The 21,566-nt window shown below is 37.8% G+C and overlaps 1 protein-coding gene across 1 annotated transcript in view; it reads right to left on the bottom strand.

Moving 5' to 3' along the window:
• Window positions 1-21,566, bottom strand: part of ENPP6 (ectonucleotide pyrophosphatase/phosphodiesterase 6) — a 34,053-nt gene that overhangs the window by 9,382 nt on the left and 3,105 nt on the right. Inside the window, exons 2-5 of the mRNA XM_007422706.4 lie at window positions 16,137-16,316; window positions 9,871-9,982; window positions 4,816-4,957; window positions 3,560-3,739 (exon numbers count right to left, since the gene is read on the bottom strand). Coding sequence (XP_007422768.1) covers window positions 3,560-3,739; window positions 4,816-4,957; window positions 9,871-9,982; window positions 16,137-16,316 — 614 coding nt within the window. The remainder of the gene's footprint in view (window positions 1-3,559; window positions 3,740-4,815; window positions 4,958-9,870; window positions 9,983-16,136; window positions 16,317-21,566) is intronic.

The raw sequence follows: 21,566 nt of genomic DNA, 5'->3' as shown, positions 1-21,566 counted from the left end.
TTTGTGGTTTTATAGCATCTCAGAACAAGCCTTCAATAAGAGTCTGAATTATGGAGCACTGACACACTTTATATGGTTAAAAACAATGACAGATGTTTCAAGTTTGAAATGGGTTGTTAAACTTTGCTGGAAGTGTTCTGATGCTATTTTGACCCTACTGGAAATACTCCAGTCTCAAAGCTGCCCCGGTTGTATTGAACTGGGAAACTTCTAAAATGGTCCAAACAACCATTTGAAACTCAGATCAGGATGTTTTAAACTACAAACCAGGGGTCTGCATTGAACATGTTTTGCATACCACTAGCATTGAGTAAGACTGAATTATTTTTATACACTCAGAACAAAGGTAATTCTTCTTTAACAGGAACCTTGCCTTGTGAAAATTACTGGCCATTCCAAGTAGCCTTGGAAGATGGAAGCCTTGATGCCATCTTAGATGTCTGGCAGTCCTAGAGAACTCAGATGGGTTCTTGGAAATTGTTACAATTCCTCAAGCTCTTTATATAAGGATAAAGGGAAAAGGGAGATGGGTATACTTTTGTGACTGATACTTTAGCTTCAAACCAGGTTAAGGAGGATTTTCTTCTTTTCTTCCAGTCACAGTCTTTTTGGAGGAGGGGCATAGAGCTTTCAGTGGGAAAGAAAAAAGAACAGCCTCACTATTTTTCAAGTTTCACAACATACATAGCCATCCTTTGAAATTTTGCAAGAAACCTAGCTTGGAGCACCTTTATAGTCTTTGCTACTTTCACATGAATTGACAAACAAACCACAGAACAGTAAACCAATCAGTTAAGAATATGCAGCATGTAAAGTGTATTTACCTCTACTCTACGCAACATTAAACCAATGTAAACCTATAGTAAGCATACCTTTATATTAATTCCAGTAGGTTAATGGAAATACCAAATTCCAGAGGGAAATCCATGGAAATGTATAGTTCTTTGCTTATGCAAGATGATGATATATGTCTTTGTATACTTGCTGAAAAGAACAGTATGGATGTCTTTCAAGATTAGCCTGAAGATTAACTACTCCCAGGGAAATGTGTATCAGTTGTGTCTTTCTGTTTCTGGCTGTAGTTTGTATATGTGAAACAGAAGAGCTGGAAAATGCAGTGATGCATCTTTCTTTTAAATAAAGGGGGTATTTTTTATTACAGGCCATTTTAATTAGTCATTACTCAATTAATATAGTTTTTGTTTGTTTTGGCCCTGCCTTCTTCTGGAGTGAGACTTCTGCAAAAAAAAAAAAAAAAATCCATTTCTAATCTATCTACGTGTGTGTGTGTGTGTGATATCTACACATTTTAGTATTGGGAAGAATCTCAGCTTTCAACTGGAGTTTGTTCCTATGGGGAAACTGGACTTTGCACTAGTCCTTTGCCTGCGCTGATTTTTTTTCCCTAGCTACACTTCTCTTGACAAGGTCATCTTAAATGCAGAGATTCTTTCTTTTGGATAAATACAGTATAGATAGTTGATAGTATAGTCCTACAAAGGACTTTCAGTGAGGATTCATGGTGAACTAGACATCCCCGAAGGAGTGGGGACAATATTACGGCAAAGATCGATGGCCAGATAGTGTTTACTGGCCGGCAAAGTCTCTCCGGAAAAAGGAGAGATTGTGAGATCGCCCACATGTACTCTGGACAGCTGCTTCTCATGAATAGATGGCAGGAACTGAGGTTTTTGTGGTCGACTTGTGAGTCGAGAAGCTGGGAGTCAAGGGATTTCAACCAAGCTCACAGCTGTAAAGTAGCCTATATGGACATAAGGTTCACCAAGCCTCATTTCTTAATCACTTTCAGAAATTGCTTCTTAACTGCTTTTTAGATACCAGTAACCTTCGCAGTGACAAGTTTTATAGCACAGGGTGAGTCTTCTTCAATCCTTAGAGTAAGAAGTTTTAAATACAAGCTTAAGGACTTTAAAAAATATTATTTTTTTAATAAACAGCAAATGGGTGATTAGAATGTTGATTTTGGAAAGTTACAAATGAACTAAGGGTCCAGATGGATTTGAAATAAGATTTTGAAATTAATTATAAGAATCCTTCCTATGGAAAAATGCTGTTGGTTTGATTTTTTTTTTTTTAAGAAAATGATAGTATGGGACTTTGAAGTTGGACACTAGAGGGAACCAGAAGGAACTAAAGATTACTATTGAAGGAGAAGAACACTTAAATGTGACTTACCAATACAGAATGGAACAAAATATTGTAACAATGGATCTATTGAAAGATATTTGTGAACAATGGACCCAGAAGTTAATTTTAAAAGTGTCTGCCATTATAGATAGACTGTGTCTAAAAGATGGTATGGAAGAGGAACAAACTTTACTGGACAAGACTGAGACTGATTTGAAAGTGGATTTAAAAATGACAGGCTCCAAGAATGATATGGAAAAAGATGCTACACTGGATATACAAATGAAACTAGCTGATGTCTTAATAATTAAAAGGGATATACAAACTAAAATAGTGACCTGGATAACTTTCCTATATTGGATTTATAAAAAAAACTTGTTAAAGTTTGGAAGATTTACGAAAAAATGAAAAGAAATCAAGTTCTAGGGCAGTATTTGAAGGGACTAAAGATCAAGATTGTTAAAAGTAAAAGAAAGTGATACAAATTTTATTTATTTGATAAACTAGAAAAAATAGATGTGTTAACTGGACATCCAGTTAAGTCTATTAACCCTTAATAGACTTTTGCTGACCAAGACTTAATGACAAGGCTTTAAAGATTTGTTTATAAATGAGAGATGAGATATGGGAAGAAGAGATCATTTGTTGACAAAATAGACTTGTTAAAGTTTTGTGAAACTTTTGAAGAATTTTGTGAAAAGGGACAAAGAAAAAATGAAAAGAAATCAAGTTCTAGGACATTATTTGAGAGGATTAAGGACCAAGATTGTTAAAAGTAAAGGGAAGCAATACAAAGTTGATTTATTTGATCAAGGTTAAAATAGACATTATTATCTGTGGTAACCCTTAATGGACTTTTGCTGATCAGGACTAAATGACGAGGCTTTAAGTATTTGTTTATAGATAAGAGATGAGATTTGGGAAGAAAAGATCATTTGTTGTATTTTAAGAGAAAGTCATAAGTTACTAAAATTGTGCATACTTGTTGTGATGAAGGGGGAAGTTGTTTCTTTATATATTTCTTTTCTTTTTCTTTACTATATTCTTATTTTTCTTTCTTTCCTACTTTTCTTTGTATTTTTTAAATGTTCTGCACTTTCTATTTTTTCTTTATTCTTTTATCTTTCTTAGTTTGTATTAGTTTGTATTTTTTTAATTGTAATGTTCAATAAAATTACTATTTAAAAAAAGGTAGTATATTTCTATAAAGATAAGGAAGAAGACTTTCCACTCTGTTGTTAAGGTGGAAAATATGAAAGCTAAGATCCCTGACATTCTTTCCACCTTCCTATTCTTTGCAGAACATACTGGACTGTTTGTGAATGCATAAACCTATCAAGACAACTGGGTGTATTAAGCACAACAAATAACCTAAACCACATTAAGGAAAACAAAAGGTGGCTGTTCTTGCCTCACTCTCCTTGCCTTTCTCTGGCCACAGGCTTACAACTGGCCCTCGGTCCATCACTTTTATAACATCGCTCATGTTGATGCATTTTTTCAGTTCAATCAGTTTTTCCATCCAGTAAATATCAGTCATCCCATGATCAGAAAAAAGAACAACATTCAAATCATTCTGCAAATCCTTGTCCTGTCAAGAGAGTTAAGAAAATAATTACAGCATGAAAACAACAACATTTGCTTTCTCCTTTTCAGGTAACAATTTCACTAAGAGCTGAAATGCTGCTGCTAGGTGAACATGCATAGTAGGCCAGCTACCTTGCCAGCATTCAAAAAGATGGTGTCAAAAGCCTGAATGTTCTTGACTTGATCTGAAGATTTAAGCTGAAATCAGAGGGATGCTAGGCTTCCAAAACATGAAGCAAAGTTTTCTCCCAGCCTTACTCGGTTGTCCAAATACAAGGAGGCAAAGAGAAACTGTTCCCCCACCATTTTGTTTGGCAGCTCCTTATATTAAAGTTGTTAGAAGAATTAGTAGAAGGCTACATTTGGTTGAAACTCTATCATTTCCTACAATTAAGCATCCCCAGGTAACAGAGAAGTTGGGCACTAAACTTGTGATTCTGGAAAGTTGAGGATCTTCATGCAGGGTCTTTTAACATGAAAGAAGTAGCACATGCCAGCAGATAACCTTTACTCTACTACTAGATTTTTGGGATGTTCCATGTTCCCCTTTTCCAACTTAGTTATTTGGGGTAATGGACCCTGTGTCTACCCTAACAAAGCAAAACTAGCATGTCTAGCAAAACATGGATCTCACCACCCTCTGATACCAGGCCTGCTTTTGCATGCACATCACTGAGTAGTATAGCCTGTGGTACAGAAGGAGTATATACATTTTGTGATACCATAATCACTTCACGTATATGAAGGCCCTTCCCAAAGTCAAAATCTCATGCTTCAATGAAGGAGTGCCAAAATCTCATGTGAAGGAACACTTACAAAAGTTCAGCAAAAAATATTCTGAGAGTGGGATCTAATGGAGATTCACTGGCTTGGGAAAAGTTCCCCAGTCTGGGTATATACATCCTGGGATGTGCATGTTCATTACCATTCAGAACAGGAGCACTGATACATGCATACATGTATAGTTGAGTAACCTATGAAGCAGAATTTACTGAATAGTTGCAAATATTTAATAAAAATACAGAACAGAGTAAGAGAAACATCTTTAAAAGGATATTGTAGCTTCCAAGTGACAGCAACCTTGATAAGCTTAGACATCCTGAGCAATACGTTATCCACAGCTTTTACAGCATTCTTCCTCTGACGAGATGAAGGGCCAAAATGATGACCTTCTACATCAATCCGTTCATAGTATATGGCTGCCATATCTGCTGCACCTTTGCTGTAATAGGAACATCACCGCCAAAGAATTAAGTGTAACATAAGCTTACTTCTAGAATCCCTTTCCAATTTGATGGGCAGACTGAGATTTTTTTCCTGCTACCTTGGCCATGTTTTCTAAGGGAAAAGCCAGCAAGGAGACCCCTTGTTCTATTAAATCTTATGTTATTTTCTGTCTAAAATAAGCTTAGATGGACATCCCAGCTCTAACCACACCACTCCTTCCCCACTTCCTCATTGGTTGATTGTCATTGTTATTCCCATGTGTCATTCTTTTAAATCAGGTGTGAAGAATCCATTGTCCTACAGAAGTGATTGAGCTTTAACTGCCAACATTCCTCTCTTTGGGCCTGCTGGAGGAGGTTGCCAAGAGTTATAATTTAAGCATTTTTTGGATCAGAGTTTTCTCATCAGTACTCTAAACTTCTTATAGATTTTTCAAAGTTCCTGATTCTGCGGGTTCGTGTAGGTGAGACCTTGCTTAGACTCTTTTCTGATGTTCAGATGAATTTAGCATTGGGGAAGGAAGAACCTGCTTCAGGAGGCTACTTCCACTCCCCATCTTGCAGACCTAAACACACTGTTATGGCATTTCTTGAATATTTAAATGAAGTTCTTGTCAAAGTCAGATCTGGAAAGTTACAGGATATTCATGATTAGGTCTCCAATCATGGATATCATTTACTTTCTAAAAGCAGTCCAGGGAATAGAAAAGGTAAACCATATCACTGAAACCTTTTCCTTTGCACCAATTTCTTCATCTTCACCATTCCTCCTGTCCTGTTTGGTTCATGGAGGAAAGCATTCAAGACAAATACAGCATATGCAAACTTCAGAAACTTGTACAGGGCAGATTTTGTTTTAACTTCAGTGTATTCAGTACATTATATGAAAGGTTAAAAAGCAACCTGGAAGTGGAGGATGGTTTCTCCCTGTCTCCTCTAATCAACCTTTAGTTTCAAGTAAGTGTATGGAGTAAAGTCCTGTCTGATTATGTCTTTAACTTGGGGGAGCTTCTGGTGTCTCCCTTATCATGGTAAGATGATGCCCTGATTTCCATGGGATTCTCTAGTACCACTATCCACTGCAGAGAGGCTGAATCTATTGGACTGGTCCGCCCTTGGTGACTGATGGACCTGGATGGGTTTCAGAGGAAGCTGGGGGCTGTTTCTGTTGGTCTGCTGCATGGCCATTCAAAGCCTAGGTTGCTACTTGGAACAAGGGGGCGGCTGAGGTGTTGGATTGGACTGTGCCGATGTGACCTCTCCCCACTTGGGGATCCCGTCACTCCCTGTGGTTTACAGAAGAATTGAGGGAGATAAAATGAGAGAAGAGACATCCAGGGCGCCGCTGGCACTCAACCATCTAGAGTGTCTAAAGCGTCACTAGCCCTCGACCAAACACAGGTTAGGGATGCTATAAAGGCCTACTTTGTGGCGATAAGGGTGGCAAAGTGGCAGTATTTCTCTGCCCTTATTGTATCTGCATATTGCTGCCCCGCAGCCCTGTTTCAGGTGACAGGAGTCCTCTTGGGTAATGGGTACCCAGGGAACTTTTTGCAGGGGTGTGCAGAGGAATTTTCTCAGCATTTGTCAGACAAAATCACTCAGATTCACTTGTAGTTGGATGCCTGTTTTGTGGCAGGTCCAGAGAAGATTTGCCTGGTTATCTGGGACGGTTTGAATCTGCTGGACCTGAGGAAGTGGACGTGGTCCTTTGACTGTGAGCTCAACCACCTGCTCTTTAGATCCACACCACTCCTGGCTTGTGGAAGTAGCCCGGGGGGTGTCATGTGACTGTGTTCTAGTGTGGTTAATTCTTCTTTGAGTGAGGGAGGTCTTGGTTTGCTCCTACCCACCACTAGACCCCACTATACTGGACAATTTTCGTCCAGTATTTAATCTCCCCTTTGGGGTGAAGGTGGTTAAGAACGTGGTTGCACAACAGCTTCAGAGGACCTTGGATGAAGCGGATTATCTGGTTCCATTTCAGCCAGGATTCAGATCCAGGTATGGGATGGAAACGGCATTGGTCGCACTTTTGGATGATCTCTGGCATGGGTGGGATGGGGGTTGTGACCTCTCAGCACCTTTTGATACCATCGACCATGGTATGGTTTTAATTAATCTCTATTTTTTATTGTTGACTTTTATATCTTTATTGTTTGTTTTTATATATCCATTGTTTTATCTGACTATTGTACACTACCCAGAGTCACTTCTTGTGAGATGGGCGGCTATATAAATTTGATTAATAAATAAATACATACATGCATACATACATAAACCTCCAAAAATAGAACAATAGTACCTGAAAATACTATTGTTCTATAGGGATCAAAGTAATACGTAAGGAAATGTTTCAAGAGGTAAATGTTAACAGTACGGTGCTTACAGAAAACATGACTATTGCATACTGATTTGCCTTTTCTTAAAAGTACTAAATAAAGCAACATACATTAATTGTCCTTTGGCATTTTTTACAATGGCATTGAGGAACATTTCTTTGCAAGTACAGGGAGTCCCCGGGTTAAGAACGCCTGGGTTACAGACGACCATAGTGAAGAATGGAGCCTACTGTAGCAAAATTTTAGTTAAATACACAATGGTTTGAGTTAATTACACAATGTTACTCATACAATATTATACAACAATACTGTTCCAGCTTACATACAAATTTGACTTAAGGACAGACCTTAGGAATGGAACTTGTTCTTAAACTGGGGACTACCTGTACAAGGCAATAAGTTAGCAATATTGTGCAACATTTGTGATTCATAATCTTGAAGTAACGCTTTCTAAGGTGAAATTCCAGGCAAAAAAATTAATGTTTTAACCAAAATGTTTGAGTTCACACAAAAGCTTGAATAAGTCTTACATGCAGAGCACGTCCTATCATTAGGCAAAGGGAGGCAATGGCCTCATTTAACAAATCCACAGCACAATGTAACCCCTGTGATTTTCCTCTATTGGAGCCAAACTCCACATATCTGCAGCTACTTTATTTTCAAGTCACTGTTCAGATATCAAGAACCGAGGCTTCCTATCCTAATTAGAGACCTCTATCAGTTTTTGAGTGAAATTTTTCTCCTTCTGTGGATGCTATTCACCTCAAAAATGCAGCTGCAACTGGAAATAGCATGTTTGAAAGCAAATCCTGCAGAAGAGATTTTCAGCATAGTGTCCTAATCCAGACCAGAAGCATGTTTTCAATTAAAGTCCCACTACTGTTGTTTCTCCAAAATAAAACCAGCAGTTTCAACATGAGTTATATGATGTCTGATTTGGTCTGACAGTGATGTTGTTATCCAATTTTCAGTCCCCTAGTAGTCCTTTATAATTGTTCATATGCAACTCATACTGGATCAACTTACACCTCTGTTTCCCAATGTCCATATGTTGGCTGGGTACATTAGCATATTAAATACGTTTTGCAAAGCTTCACAAGAACAGTGGCTTTGTCATGTAAACATAGCAGGAACAGCTGACATTGTCAACAGGTTGTGTTTCCGGGAGCTGCAGGTAATTATTAGTAGATACTAAATCATATAACCTTGCTGAGAGATAGGTACAGGCTAAAAGGAGGAATTTCTTAAGCTCCATTGTGAATTAAACTAGTCTGACAACATAAGAACTTTATAGCTCTATGTTAGAAATATATATCATCTATCTCTCTGTCTCTGACTCTGACTCTATCATCTATCATTTATCTTCTATCTATCCTCCATCCATCCATCCATCCATCCATCCATCCATCTCTCTCCACCAATTGGATGGTAATATTGTTTGCTAGAGATCTGGTTCTGTTCTAAGGACCTTCTGATATATTAACACGCAGCTTGATCCTTATTAAGTTGCCTATTGATGCCTGTTCATACAGTAGTGGTGAAACTGAGGTCTGAAAGTGTTACTTTCAGTAGCACATGCAGTGTATGTGTGTGTCAAAATTGGCAAGAAGGTGGAAACAGCATCATTATGCAAGCCCACCACTTTTGAATGTGTGAGACTTATGTTCAACAGACAGGGGGCTTGCATTACAACCTTCCATCTACCCCTTTGCCAGTTTGGACATACCCCTACAAATCCTGCTGGCTACTCTATTCATACAAAAGCTTCCAGAACATATACTCATTCTTTCACATGTCCCCATATTTGCTTACATTTGTCTTCTGCCTCCATTTTCTTTTCCATTGTATTATCTGCTTTATCATATGCCCTTATGTTAAATACAGTGATTAAATAGGACTCTCCATGTGGAGTTATTGATAAACACCTAATGAAATGAACTATATTGACTGTTTCAGTTACTTTTTTGTATATCAAACTAGCTTTTAGAATAATAATACTGGAAAAGCTATGGTTTAAATATCAGGTGGATTTCCCTAAAAGCAAGGATTCAACTTCTCCTTAGCTGTAGCAATTAAAATCTACTGTGAAGTCCTTTGAATACCTTGTAAAAATCAGGGAATAAAACAGAACGATGCACAATTATATCTTGTCCAGATGCATTCCTAATTGTTCTATCCAGTAGTAAACATTTTAAATGAATAAAAACCTATTTGGGGTATATTTTGAAATCAGATAAACAGCGGTCATAGATATGGTGAAATTCAATCATGTTATTTCGGGGTATTGTGGTCTTTATTGTTTTCCAGAATGGTAAATCGTTGATATGTTTTGTTCTTTTCCTATGGGCAAGGAACTGAAATTTGTTTACTCAATTTTATAATATTTTCCCTATACTGTACCCTCTTTTTATCTTTTTTACATTATTTAAATTAATTTTTTCTTCAACCCCCAAGTAATACTATATGGAAAACTTAGATTATTTTGTGTTATTATCAGTTGGTACAACAAGAGAAAATATTTTAATTTTCCTGTTAAGGACATCATTAAAATGGTTTGGTGACTTTACCTTAAAGATTCAATGGCATTATTTACAGCATCGGAGAAATTCGCATCTGTTGGAACATTTTCATATGGTATACAATAGTTAGGTTTGACTCCAAGGATTTCAACTTCACAGCCTAAGAAGAAACATTTCATTAGTTAAACTTCACTTAAACTTTAAATCCAGATTTAAATGTATCATACAAATTCAGGATGTTTACTGGAGGGATTTTGGGTCTCAGAGTGAAAGTTTATTTACACAGGTGTTGGGTTTTTTTTAAAAAAAAGGATAGGAATGAATCAGAATATAAGAATTTCATACTAAAATCATCAGTGCAAATATTCACACTGAAAGCTAGCAATTGATAATAAATTGACAATAAAATCTATGTGTCTGCTTGTGTACATATGTGCGCGTATGTCTGTAAATAAAAAATCTATAATGAAACTCCATTTTTCATGAATTGGTCCTTATCTGAATTATTATCATTGAACTAAATAAAAGCTTAGAATTAATGAATTAGTTAATTAATTGCAGGTATCTCAAACTTCCAAGATGAAAATACTAATTCCAGTATCCTCACTCAAAGATGGCAGCATCTGCAGGAGGTCCCTGCAGCCCAGTACAACAGAAGTCCCTCTGAGACATGTATGGAACGTCATGAGGCATGTAGAAAACAGCCAGATGTTGCATTGCAGCACTGCTTTTGTCAGCCTGACCCCCCCCTTTGCCCCATGTTAGATGCTGCTGGAGGAGTAGCTGAACCTGAACAGCTGGCCAGGGAGAAACAGGCCACCAGTTGTCACCTGCTTATGGTGGTAGGAATCAAATGAACTTCTTAGGGACACTGGGAAGAAAAGAGACACTAGCTGCTTTCTCTTTTTCAGGATCTCCTTCATCAAGATGTCTGGTTTCCCCCTGCCTTCTCGAACAGGTTCACTGCAAAGTATATATATGGGTAATGTGTGCGCATGCACGCACACACGCGCACACACAATCTTTGTCCTCAACTTTCTGGATGATCTCTAACAATTTCTGCTTTCTATTAGAAGTAAACTAATGTTATTTGACAACATTGGTTGGAATTCAAAAATTAACTAAGTTAAAGAACGGCTTTACCCAGTTCACTCCTTTTTGTAAAACTAGTATATTAAACTGTTGTCTCTATTTCCCCACACAGTCTTCTTAAAGCTGTTTGAACCAATCACTTTCTGACACCACAATTCTTTTTCAACAGATATGTTATATTGAGACTTAGAAACTAGCAGCAACAATTCCCAAAGGAAAACATCAACTATGGATAAGGAGAACCACCATATTAATATTTATTGGTGCTCTACTCAGCATAAAAAATAAAATAATTTAATTTTTAATAATTCAGATCGTCTGAAATCATAGCGTCGTGATAATTATTTCCATGGTACACACACAGATAAGATGGAATGAGGGAAAATACAGAAAGTTGTATAAACAGGATGGATTTCCTAAATTGGGGCAATTTGCTTCCTCCTTTGAGGGTAGCAAATATCCTTCAATCAAAGGTTGAAAAGATGATGGTTACAGTAAAGAAACGATAGGTTTCTGGAAATCTCATACCAAATAATAATGTAGATGCTGTCTCTCATTTTTGTTCCAGTGGTTGAAGGCTGCAGAGGACATAGTGAATTCAGAACATGTTATGAAATGTATGGGCTAAACAGTGTTTCTCAACCTTGATAATTTTAAGATATGTGCACTTCAACTCTCAGAATTCCCCAGCCAGCATGCTGGCTGGGGAATTCTGGGAGTTGAAGTCCATATATCTTAAAGTCGCTAAGGTTGAGAAACCCTGGGCTAAGGCAATGTTTTCATTTTAACAACATTAGGTCTTGACAGCCTTTCCTTAGCAAATCACATATACCACAGCTTTCTTCTTTAGCGAATCGATTTACCTAAATTCCTCAGTATAAATCAATACAGTCTAAATTATGTAAAGCGATACTTTGTAGAGAATCTTAATAAACAACTTCTAGTATACAAGCCTCATGGCAAATATTTAAGGCCCATATGACAAAGGCAATACAAACCAAACGGTACTGTGTGGGTAAATATGACAGAGTTTAGGCTATGGTTTCTTTGTTTGGAGGGTCAAGGTGCTAGATTAGAGGGAAGAATAAATAACTATCCAGAAAGAAATAGGGCTTTTTTCCTATCTGATGAAGAAGTGGAGAGTCAGAAGCTGCTCCTTAGACCAATTTAGAACTACCACCATTTTCCTGGCTGATTATTCTCCATTTTACCAACTACAATTGATGTCCTTGATACAGAGTCCAAAAGGGCTCTGATTCATCCTAGATTTGGCTATGCAGCACGATGCGGCCAGAGTTGGTGGGGGAAAGAATGCCAGCTTAATTGATTTGAGATCTGGCTGGAAAAGCTTACAGAAGAAGGGTTGGGGCATAAAATAATGATTTCTTTGCTAAATCAGCAAAGAAGTTGTTTCTCAAAAATGAAGTCTTCTATATCTCACAGTATTGGGCCTTCCTGTCTATTTTCCATGAAAAAAACCTGTTGCAAGGTGATAATCATGTAACAGAGCTGATTTGATTATTAGTTATACTCAGATTTCAGCTGTAGCATTGAAGCAATAGGCTTTAGATATTTATACTGACTCTTACATTGCTTTTTCGGAGCCCAGGCTGAATCTAGCATTTAAAAAAATAGTTATTTCAAATACAGATCCTGAAGTGCATTTTGCAGGACAGCTTCTCAGACACAACTCCCCACCTGCAATTTGAAAAAGCTCTCATCTAGATCCAGATGATCAGCTGTTCAAAATATTTCAAGACCAAAGTTGCATCATCTTGAATTATACTGTACAATTTCATCTGAATAATTTCACCTTTTGAAAAAAAAAAAAGCTGTTCCATTTCTCTCATCTTAAAATGAAATGCACGTTTTTTGCATCTTTATAGATTTGACACTGAGACCTGAATGATGCTCTCATCATTTTCAAATTATATGTATAAACAGTAGTTTAATAGCTGGGTGCTGAATGATATAACTGAAACCTTTTAAACCTTCCCAGACCTGTGCAGAAAGTCTGGGAAGTGTGTGTGTGTGTGTGTGTGTAGAGAGAGAGAGAAGGAATGAAATAGTGAGCAGTGTTTCATTTCTTTCTTTTTTACTTTATTCCCATTGAAGTAGGGACAAAAAATTAATTCAGGGACATCCACACAGGGAGGGGTGGATGTACCATGTGATCATGGCAGATGTACCAAGATGGTGGAAGTACCACGTGATCAAAGTTCCACCCCTGTTTTACATAAATCATGTCACATGTAGGACACACAGGGCTTCAATCAGGTGGGTAGGGCTATCATCTGAACCTTTTTTTGACACAACCTGCACATGCCACTGGTTTAACTTCAGCTGAACTAAGTACATCCATACTTTTAGAACCTAAGTGACTGCATAGTCATTTGTAAATATGAGATTAAAAAATTAACCCTAGGAGAAAAAGCATATCTTTTAATCCCATTTTAGTAACTACAGTGTTTGCACTGTTCCAAATAAGGGCCCATATGGCAAATGCTGGATTTGTCCTATGACTTGAAATCCCATATATTTTCAAGCTAAGGTGTAGCAAATTCTCTAGATTGCAAGTGGGGGACATTTATGAATAATTTGTTTCGTAAATGCCCCCTACTTGCAATCTGAAAAACTTTGCATGCCTTGCTAATATGACCTTCTTTACTCTGCCTAAACATACCTCTTGTTGTGTTCAGCCACAGTCCCATCTTCAGCTACTGTAAGTGTGAGCATTGTGCTATTTATACATTGTTGTAGCAGCTCCACAAACGTGTAAATTTTAAGTTAAGGAATGTTCTCTTGCATACCCACATAGCCTGAATAGTAAAATATAAAACTGTTGTACGTCTATGGACTTCTGTTCCCAGAGATTCAGTAGGTTTTGAGCCTCAAGAATGTGCTAGATGGACATTGTTTTGGCTGCTGCGAAATACTTTAATTAAACTTGGTACAAATTATTTCCAAAGGTAATAATAATTATTTTTTATCACTACTACATAGGCAGAGCTGTTGGACACAATGGTTTAAGTACAATATTTAGGAGCAAACTTCTTTTAAAAGGAATAATTTGTTAAACTAGTACATGTTAAACTTCATTTATTTACAATTATCCATGTTTTAATATTACCCATATTCAAATGCAAAGAACTTTTTCTGCATTATTCTACACTAGTTTTAATACAGATAATATAAACTAATAATCAAATCATCATTTGAGAATTATCATCAAAAGATACTATATTTGGATGGAGGTGAGGAATATGGAGAGCAAGAGCTAGAGGAGTACAAGCCTGTCCTATTTAAGAAAGGAAGACTGGGTTGACTTGTTTCTCTGCTTATCAAAACTGAGCAAATGTCAGCTTGTATTGTCCTTTTATTTATTATTTATTTTGGCCTATTTCCTGCTGAGACACAATCCTTTGTGTTGAATTTCTTGATCTAATAATTGTATAAAGGGGGACACAGGAGGCTGCACGTATGTGAGCACCATCTGATAATTTGAATTTATACCATATTGTACATAAGGAGACAGGACTAAGCACATACACAGGAGATAACCTGAACTGTCGTAGAACCTGAATGGGTCAACAACAGTATTATTGACTTACTCTACTGTATAGGGATATGCCAGCACCAAGTTTGGCACTTATATTGAATTGCATACATAGGTACAATGCAACAATTAACTAAGATAGCTACAACAGCAGATGTTTCCTCCAAGGGAAAAGGAAAGAAGGGTGGGTTTGAACTTGTCCTCCCCTATAACTTCCTGCAGCCTTCTCCCAAACTGCTGTAGAAGGTCCCCAAACTGTTCAAGTGGAATTGAAAGGAGGGGGGATCTTTTACGTTGCAGGAAGTAAAGGAACAGCAGCAAATTATTCTCCTTTCTTCCCTCCAATGAAAGGTTTCTGCTGGCACAGGAAATCTAGTTGGATTCCACTCAAAGCCTATAATCTGACACATACATTAGAGTTTTGCTGACAGTTTCCTATGTGGTATTCCCCTATAGAAGCTACTATTGAAACACAAAAGTAATTCAGAAAGGCTTTCAGTCAGCTGGGAAGAACTCTAAAGTGCCTCTAGGCTATAGGGAACACAAAGACTTCATAGAAATTAATCACTTACCTTCCCTCTCTCCCTTTAGACTTTTGTTTTCTTTTGTTTTTTGCATAGGGCTTATTGTCATGCATAACAGTCATAAGTAATGCCATCTATTTCTCTTATTTGAAATTGTATTGCAAAATATCTGTCAAAATCAGTATGGTCTTTACACTGTGAGTACAGTTAACCCCAAACATAGTCATGGAAGGATGATTACACCACGCCATCTACAACCTGCCTCTAGGACTCAGAAGGATAGAACACTTATTCCCGTTCTTGAACCAATCCTCAGTATAACATTATGAAGTATAAATTGTCAAGAAAAAAGTCTTACGCTTGGATATCTCAGGATTTTTAAAGCAGACCTTCCTTTATGTTAAACTTCAAGCAATTTGACCTACATTTAAACATGTTTATTAATCATTTTAAACAATGCCTTCAATGTACTTTACAAATACAACAAAGAGAATAGCATCAGGAGAAGTATATGTAATGAGCAAAATTACTCAGTTTGCAAATAAGTCTGTAGGGTTAGCCTCCATGGTTGAGGGCTAAAGGATCAAAATAGCTTTACCCAACCTGTTATCCTCCAGAGTAGTTGGAAGACAACTCCATAAGTTCCACAATCCTCCATTGGCAAAACCATGCTGACTAGGGAATTATGAGAATTGAAGTCCAATATTCTGGAGGCCATGAACAAATGAACTGTTGGATTGAAGTAAAACACTTCACAGCAAATATGGATTTTTCTGTATATGGATCACTGAATACTAACCGTCTGTATACCTTAAATACAAATATTTGCATTCAGAAAAGAGAAACATGCATGCAGCAGCTTTCTTCCAGGCACCCTAAGCAGATGTTGGAGGCTTGTACACAAAAGATGTTGTACTTCTGGTTTTTCTCCTGAGTACACCTTCTGCTCTGTCAACTGACCTTTTTCTTTTGAAAAAAAAAGTTTTTTCAAGCATGATTTTGGGAACAACACTGGGCTAAATGTTCCCATGACCTCCCTTCCTTTTCTTGCAAACAGCTGAAGAGAGGCCTCAGTTATAACCTTATATTATAGAGAACATGCAATATTTGTCAACAACTAAAGAGAATTTGGCAGTACTAACCAGGCCAATAGTACATAGAGACTCTCCTCTTGGCTTTTGTCATTGTGACCCACAAGGGCTCTGATCCATCCCACCAAAGAGGCAGGAGGCTCTCTTGGTTCATGCCAATGTCAAAAGATACATTTGTCACTGGGTCCCACATGTAGTTTCCAGTCATTTGATGGACCTCGCAGTGACGACCTGGAAGAGAAAAGAGTTGCTTTATACTAGTCCCTTACTGCTTGGCATGCCATAAAAAAGCATATAAGGTACAAAGAGCAATTATAGTAGGGTTTTCATTTGCAGTGCAAACCTGGTTTAACATTTATTCATTATCAGCTACATGGAATTCCAGTGAAGTAAATCAGTTAACAACTTTACCTTTCTCTTAATTATAAGTTATTTGCCTTAAAAAAAAAAAACACGTTTATGCCATGTCATCTGTATGCTTATATTTTATTCCCATTTTCCAACCCACAAATTTTAGGGTCTTCCATTGAACCTAAAAGCAGCAGGTTGTTGAGATGGAACAGCCTGTGTGGTGCTCATAGGAAAGAGTCTTCAGGAAGATGCTACTACTGTTGCTCAATAAATGACTCCAGATCTTTATTTATAGATTTATTAGATTTAAACATTCCCCATAGAAACTCAGGTTAGATAGCATTTCCTCTTTCCATTTTACTCCATAGCCCAAACTGTGTATGAGGTAGGTTATGCTGGGAAAGAATCACTGGTCCAGTTGTCCAACAAACCTGTCCACCTGGGAGAGGACTTGAACCTGCTGTTAGCTGCCCAGAGTCACCATGGTGAGATGGGTGGCCATATCAGCTGCATAAGTAAATCAGTAAATCGACCTGCGTCCCCTCAAGTCTAACACTTTAACTACTACACCACGCTAGCTATAGCTTTAAGCTGCTGCTGTTTTGCTAGGTGAATCAGCTCTTCTTAACTGAATGACCAAACAGGCTTTTACTACACTTAAAACATTTGTAAAATAGAAAACAAAGATCAGTCAGGGGTATTCAGGCTGCTATGTGTTTTCTCTTGCAAATTCAATGAAGCAGGAAGTTACCCAACTTAGGGCTATTTTTCTTATATCTTCAGCAGTTTAAAATATGGTTTATAATGCTCTTTGTTCTGCAGGTATATTTTAACTACTCTTATTGAACTGAATTAATCTACTACCTAGTCAATTTCTCCATGCAGAACATTTTATGCACTGTATGTGTCGTGGGCAGAGCCAGTTTGGTATAGTAGTTAAGGCATCAGGCTAGAAACCAGGAGGCCATGGGTTCTAGTCCTGCCTTAGGCACAGCCAGCTGAGTGACCTTGGGCCAGTCACTCTCTCTCAGCCCTAGGAAGCAGGCAATGGCAAACCACTTCTGAAATCTTGCCCAAAAAAAAAAAAAAAACTGCAGGGACTTGTCCAGGCAGTTGCCAGAAGTCAACACTGACTCAAAGGCACACACGTGCACACACGTCTGTCATGGGATGTTCAGGCTCAAGCTCTTGCTCTACAGAGTACAACATCCCAGGAAGGCAGGCATTTGCACGGAAGTGTATCCCTCCCTCATTCAATTTACTGAAACATTGACAGAAAAATGTCACACAAAACAGTCATCATCCCATAATTATTTCAGACGTTATATAATATTTAGGACCATGGCCTTAATTATTTTAAAAGAATTCCATTTAGAAAACTCCCTCACTCCCTCCTTCACGTCCTTGCCATCTCCACAACAAGCCACAGGAGCAAATGCAGGCAGCAGAGACGCTCCTCCTTTCCCCAAGAGGGAAATCTCCTAGCACAGCTACTGGATCTGAGCAGCCCGAGCCTGGAGGCCCACTCAGCCTCAACAGTGGCTCCTATTTCTATGCTGCTCCTTGGATTTTTGCAGCCCTACATATGTCTAACAAGAACATGGGCCACTTCCTGAATATCTTGATAATTACCAAGCTTTTATGAAATAAAATGCTCTGAAGAAAAACATATGCCAACATGCCAAAGGAAGCCCACAACCCCAAACACAGACTGAGCACCATTTAAGAAACAGCAATTTCTTGATTAGCTGCTGTATTTGTTTTGGTTAAAAAATTCTTGAAGCAATGGGGAAAATCCCTCAGAAACGTAATTTCTCATATTTTGATAATTACTGACCAAAAGAAAAAACATATTTCAGTAGAGATCATAATATCAAAATTGCAGCATAATGGCTGAAAAACTGATAATAAGCAATAAAGCAATAAAGCAAGAAGCAATAAAGAATCTCCAATTCACAGTTTAATTCAAATTAGAACACAGTTTTTAAATATTGTATTTACAAGTAGTCCTCGCTTAATGACCAGAATTGGGACCAGAATTTAGGTCACTAAGTGATGTAGCCATTAAGTGAATCATCATGTGACCAGATCCGATTTTACAACCTTTTTTGGGGTGGTCATTAAGTGAATCACTGTGGTTGTTAAGCAAATCACATGGTCATTAAGCAAATCCTGTGGTTCCCCGTTGATTTTACTTACTGGAAGCCATCTGCAAAGGTTGCAAATGGCAATCACGTGACTCTGGGATGCTGCAACCGTCGCAAGTGCGAGCTGGTTGCCAAGCGCCCAGATCGTGATCCCATGAACATGGGGGCACTACAATGGGCATAACTTCAGGCACTGGTCATAAGTCACTTTTTTTAGCACTGTCAAAACTTCAAATGGTCGCTAAATGAATGGTTGTTAAGCAAGAACTACCTGTATACTATTTCACCATGTTAACGAAGTGTTTCATAATAAATTACTTCCATCTATGCAAATGTGTGCCTGGATAGAATTGTTGAAATTTAAAATCATGAAATTTCTCCTTGATTAATATGCATTTGGTTTTTGTTTGTCTTTGCCTTCAACTTTCCTAGTCTGTATTTTCTTTTGTTTATGTCTGAAGACTTTTCAATTAAAAAATAATAATAATAAAGGGAAACCTTTGTCCACGGTAGAAACAGACTGATTCAAGTCAGTAGGAGATATATTCTTCTTCATTAATGATGAACTTATGGCATCAATTTGATAATGTGTTAGCAAATTTCCTTTGCCTTCATTTCTTTGCTATCACTTTGTTCCCCAAGACTACTTGTCGAGTCATCCCGGCAGGAACAAAATTATCTGTTGGAAGGATTCATTTGTGAGAAAGTGCTGCCCTGCAACTTGAGTATTTCTAGATAAGAACCAGCACTTTCAGCCAAACTCAGCAGCAAACAGAGAACCCTGAAATGGAAAGATGGTCAGTTGTATTTTCTCAATCGTGTAGGCCAAGGTGCAATTTCTGAACAATTTGCAAGGACAGCACATAAAGTACATTTGTTTCCCACACCCATGATAATAATGTTAATATGTAATTAAATAAGAACAATGCAAAGAGCTTAGGCAGATGCCAGGGAGTCAGAAACACTCCGTCTGCTATGAAAACATTCTCTTTGCAACTGCAAATACCCAGATCTCAGAAACATGGCAGCTTAAATGGCTTCCTGAAAGGGTACCACCAAATCCATCTGCCCTCAAACTAAGGGCAGCTGTTATGGTTTATGGGGGTTTGCTTATCTCCATGCAGCAGTCTCTTCCACGCTAGCAGGTTGTTGGGGGGGGGGTTGCAAATAAAAATCTATGCAGTAGATGAACTTTAAAAATAGCACATGGGATTTTCTATGCAAAATAAACAATACAGCAATAATTATGGGCTGCTTCACGGGCTAACTTGCTGAATTAAACTGCCTCTACTTTAGCTTAGTGTTTACGGGGAAGAAAAGGTTGTATGGGAATAAACCAATGCAATAACAGTGCTTAATTGTCCTGCCGTTGTTGTATTTGTAACCTTGACTGCTCCGCTTTCCTAGCGCATTGACCTGATTGTGGGTCTTTTGAAATAATCCTGCTGCACATCATGGCTAGAGTCTGAGAGCCAGCTGTGTGTGAGGTTATTGAACTGGGGTCAGTATTTCTGCACCTTCAGATGATATTTTATCATCAAGGCCTGTGGCTTAAACATTTAGACCTGCAGGAACCAGGATCAGCCAATCTATGCTCCAAAAATCTGGAGGGCAGCAAAAAGATACTTAGTTGTATCTCTTTGGGTGCCATCAAGTGAGTGTCAGGATTTCTGCATTTCAGGCCTGGTGGCTCTCTCTTTTGCTTTCTTTTTGGCCAGGAACTAGGCTGCAGCCTTCTTGTACTGATTAAGTTTTCAGGGCAAAGATTTTGGATTTCAGATATTTAGATCTTTAACTCCCATCAGCCCAAGCTAGGGTGGCCAACAGCAAAGGATTGTCCAAAACATACGGAGGACACCATTTGTCTGTCTCTTTTATAGATACTACACCCAGTTTCCACATATTGTACTAACTACCCTGCTCAGTGCAGTTTTCTCTTACATCTCCTAACCCAGATCTGAATCACCATTGTTTGTTTGGATGGAAGGAAGGTGTGATGTTCAAGTTGCGCTTCTTCCAAATCTTTCAAGCATTTACAGCTCTAGTGCAGCTTCTTGTATAAGACTTAACACTCCCAGAGAATAGTGAACTCTTTTGTGTAAAGCAGACTACAAAGATACAGTAATCAAGGTGATACAATTTGACCATGTCTTATTACAGTTCACATACTGTATGCTTTCACAACAGCTTACTCTAGAATGTGTTAAAAGAAAACTCACAGAGACAAACTTTCCAGCTAGACCTTCAAATTATCACCCAATCTTATCCAAGTTCATCAACAACAGACCTTTCATTATCTTAGAAAAGTACTTTTGCACTTTTCCCTGCTGTTAAAACCTTCCTGATTACAGTTCATTGCTTTTGACAAGCCTTACATGCCAAGGAGTTCCTGTCTTGAAGCATCAGTCAACCTAGATGTAATGCAGTTTAGGTAAAGAGCTGTTGGCCCCTTATGGAAAAGAGGGGAAAAACTAAACATATTATTTTCTGTTCAATGCTTCAAGTCTCTGGATATTGCCAGTGTTATTTAAAAAGCTTTTTTAAAATTTGCTCTTTCTTTACCTGATATGATAATCTACTGCAGTAATGAGGAGGAAAAATACTGCAAACTGTAGGAAACCAGTGAAATAGATGGAATGAATGAAATAATGAAATACTGGAAGTTTTGATTCAGGATAATGCTACCCTTGTGTACCATTAAGGACAATCTTAAGCTGCAGTCACACACTGTAATTAATCATGTTCTGTTTTAACCATTGTATCTTCAATAAACCACAATTGGCTAGGTTAGCAGTAAGCAAGGCAACATTGTTCATAAGATTTTAATTTTTTTTTTTGCCAGATTTTTAAAAATGTTTTCTAAAAGCCTAAATTAAGAATTAAACTACATTCGTTTAAGGCTTCACACCTTAACATTGCAGAAAAATGCACTTTTGATTTTCAGATCTGCAGTGAAACCTGCAGATTTTCCACTCTGATATTC

The sequence above is a fragment of the Python bivittatus genome, unplaced genomic scaffold, assembly GCF_059951505.1.
Source record: "Python bivittatus isolate LINGU-HERP-01145 unplaced genomic scaffold, Pbiv_v1 ctg000070_np1212, whole genome shotgun sequence".
NCBI lineage: Eukaryota > Metazoa > Chordata > Lepidosauria > Squamata > Pythonidae > Python > Python bivittatus.
Note: the sequence above shows the minus strand (reverse complement) of the source record. Positions and strands in the feature narration are given on the sequence as shown.